The sequence below is a fragment of the Salvelinus fontinalis genome, chromosome 2, assembly GCF_029448725.1.
Source record: "Salvelinus fontinalis isolate EN_2023a chromosome 2, ASM2944872v1, whole genome shotgun sequence".
NCBI classification, from domain to species: domain Eukaryota; kingdom Metazoa; phylum Chordata; class Actinopteri; order Salmoniformes; family Salmonidae; genus Salvelinus; species Salvelinus fontinalis.
In genome coordinates, this window is record NC_074666.1 from 32,198,371 (window position 1) to 32,201,706 (window position 3,336).

Consider the following 3,336-nt stretch of genomic DNA (forward strand, 5'->3'; position numbering starts at 1 on the left):
ACTGGCACCTCAAAAGTTTTACAGGTGTCATATCTTAATTTGATTACTCTGTTATCACAGAGTGTTCCTGTACCTCAGGAAATTAAAATAAACCATATGATTTACATAAATTCACTGAAAACCCGCAGTTCTTTCTCTCTCGTGTTCAACTACACTTTTAAAAGTTAATGGAAAGAGCCAATGGCACTTTAACAATTCATGTTCACAGCAACAGGAAATAAATGTATACTGTATGTACTGTAATTACCAGAGTCTATAAATGTGCAGGGTGTCATGTATGTATTACAGGGTTCAGAAAGTATGGTGGTGTAGTAGTGAACAAAAATGCAAGATCACTCTGCGTTAGACCCAGTTTGTTCAAAGTGAAAGTGAAAATGTAATGGCCATGTCAAGTAACTTTCAGTTCAAGTCCTGGAATTACCCCCGCTCTGTGAAATGAAATGCAAAAGCACATATCATCCTCTCACAGTGGATTCGTGAAGAGAAAGGAAGACGAGTTGACGTTTTTTCTGTTGGGACTGACTTATGATTAAAAGGTAATACAAAATGATTGTATGTCATTGGTATGTTTGCAGATTGATAGATCGATGTCTAATAAGGAGTGTACGTCCAAGTAAATCAAGTAGTTCATAATCAATCTTTGAACTGTGTTCTTTGATTCATGAGATATGTGTTTTGAAATGACAGTATGTACTGCATCTTCACAAGGAATCTCTTTAAATGTTGTTAATATAGCAATCAATAAAAAGGCATGTTCCTGGAAGTTTCGTAGAATAGAAGAGCCCTTTACTTAGAATACATCTACCTAATTTCACTTGACCCTCTTTACTGTAATGTTCTATTTCCCTAGCCTCTGAGGACAGTTGATAATGAGTGGCTCACTCCTGCTCGCACAGGTAAGCTGTGTAACACTTCCACAGAGACAAAGTACGGCTTCAGCGCCTTGTACTCACTATTTTTGGTGCCAATCAAGTCGGGCTGTCCAGAGCCACTATAGGACAGCATTAAGTTATTAAGATGTATTCTTGTCCACAGTGTAAGGTTGAGCATTTCAATGGCTATGTGTTATGTGCACACGTCAAAATGTGATATGTTTATTGACCCACACTATTTACAGACAATTTAATCAATAGGTTGTTCATCTTTATCTCACAACTAATGGTTTATGACATATGTCTCTCTCTTTCCCCGCCTCACCAGTCCGTTCCGCCAACCTCACTGAAGTGCCCCAGGTGCCACCAGGCTGGGGCCAGAAAGGTCAAAGGTCAGTGTGCTGTGTGTCAGCGCTGCTCCGAGGCCCTGCGCCGTGTCTACCAGTTCTGCTGGGCCTGTGGGAGAGAGTGGCACCAGTCAGGAGGAACCCTGGAGGGTCAAGGGGTCCATTTCTCCTGCCCTCTGCCAGGCTGTGCCCTCAGGGCTGCCCTCCTCTCCCCAGAGGTCATAGTTGATCCAAGCAGTTCAGCCCAGGGATGCCCCTTCTTCAGGGCCTGTCCTCACTGTAAGGCCATCCTCACTCACACTGGAGAGGGATGCTCCAATATCATCTGTCCACACTGCCAAAAGGAGTTCTGCTTCCGCTGCTTGAAGAAGGAGTGCTATTATTATGAAGAGGAAGATGATGATGATGATGATGATTTTGAGTATCCTTTACCATGCACTGTGGTGGATAACAGTCAGTCTCTCAGAGAGTTGGAACTGTAGGGGCTATGCAACGGTCTGTAGAACATAATTTACGGCCTCATTCATTACCACTTGCAAAAGGAAATCATCTTGATTGTAATTACTATTGGATTTATTATATTAGTTCTATGGTACAAAGACATCATATTGCTATGCTGCATTGCTTCTATGGATGCCAAGGGAAGCCAGACTTCTCCCCCCAAAAATTAAAGAAATAAACATAAAAAATCATTTATACATAGTTTCTCTGTGTTTTCATATTTTTTTTTCAATTCGCAAAGGCTGAATGCACAGTATCTCACCTGAGAAAGCATCAGAGTGAGAAAAACAGCGCCCCGTGATGGTCATCTATCTGATTCTGTCTGGTCATAAAGAGTATGACATTGTTGCCGCCCAAAACATTGAATGCAAGGGAAAGAATAGCCAATCAGCGTTAAGCTAAACTGAGTGAGCTCAGCTGTGAATGGTCCTTGCACACCAAAAAAAGTCTCAAGGGAAGCCAGTTTAGATTTGACTTTACTCCTATCACATCGCATGAAGAGAAATATGTCATTGACAGAAACAATTTGAATTGTTGCATCTTATTGTGTTGTTGTCCTAGCTAAAATGATGTGTTGTTAGCTAGCTAAAATCGTCCCTTTCCTAAATTAGCCATGGATGAAGATAGGGATTTGGACTTGTGGTTTTACTCATTTCTCCGTACTGGCCAGTGATCATGGCTCACATTAACATCATCATGCCGGAAACCCTAGACCCACTCCAATTAGCATACCACCCCAACAGATCCACAGATGATGCAATCTCAATCGCACTCCACACTGCCCTTTCCCACCTGGACAAAAGGAACACCTATGTGAGAATGCTGTTCATTGACCACAGCTCAGCGTTCAACACCATTTACAACATTAACAATGTCTGCACTGTATTTCTGATCAATTTTATGTTATTTTAACGGACAAAAAAAATAGATTTTATTTTAAAAAACAAGGACATTTCTAAGTCACCCCAAACTTTTGAACAGTAGTGTATATGCTAGATGGTGTCAGAGGAAGGTCCAAGAAATGGTCAAGACTCCAGTCACCCAAGTCATAGACTGTTCTCTCTGCTACTGCACGGCAAGCGGTACCGAAGCGCCAAGTTTAGGTCCAAAAGGCTCCTTAACAGCTTCTACCCCCAAGCCATAATACTGCTGAACAATTAATCAAATAGCCACCTGGACTATTTACATTGCCCCCCCAATCCCCAGCCCCCCTTTTGTTTTTACACTGCTGCTACTCGCTGTTTATTATCTATGCATAGTCACTTTACCCCTACCTACATGTACAATTTACCTAGACTAACATGTACCCCCACTCATCGACTCGGTACCGGTACCCCCTGTATATAGCCTCATTATTGTTATGTAATTTTCTTGTGTTACTTTTTGATATAATTTTTGTACTTTTGTTTATTTAGTAAATATTTTCTTAACTATATTTCTTGAACTGCATTGTCGGTTAAGGGCTTGTAAGTAAGCATTTCACGGTCAGGTCTACACCTGTTGTATTCGGCGCATCAAATCAAAATCAAATCAAATCAAAATGTATTGGTCACATACACATGGTTAGCAGATGTTAATGCGAGTGTAGCGAAATGCTTTCGTGCTTCTAGTTCCAA

General features: G+C 41.2%; 1 protein-coding gene across 1 annotated transcript; it reads left to right on the forward strand.

The window, feature by feature from the left end:
* On the forward strand, window positions 1-1,917 carry si:ch211-284e13.9 (uncharacterized protein LOC566600 homolog). Its single transcript, XM_055871916.1, has 3 exons — window positions 1-536; window positions 851-896; window positions 1,201-1,917. The coding sequence occupies exons 2-3, from the start codon at window positions 870-872 to the stop codon at window positions 1,699-1,701; spliced, it is 528 nt and encodes a 175-aa protein (XP_055727891.1). The 5' UTR covers window positions 1-536; window positions 851-869; the 3' UTR covers window positions 1,702-1,917.
* Window positions 1,918-3,336: the final 1,419 nt, after the last annotated feature.

What these genes read in the sequence shown, in the direction of transcription:
- si:ch211-284e13.9 (XM_055871916.1), top strand. Translation starts at nt 870, where the DNA reads ATGAGTGGCTCACTCCTGCTCGCACAG. An exon ending in GCTCACTCCTGCTCGCACAG is followed by an intron (nt 897 to 1,200) that starts GTAAGCTGTGTA and finishes CCGCCTCACCAG; the next exon opens with TCCGTTCCGCCAACCTCACT.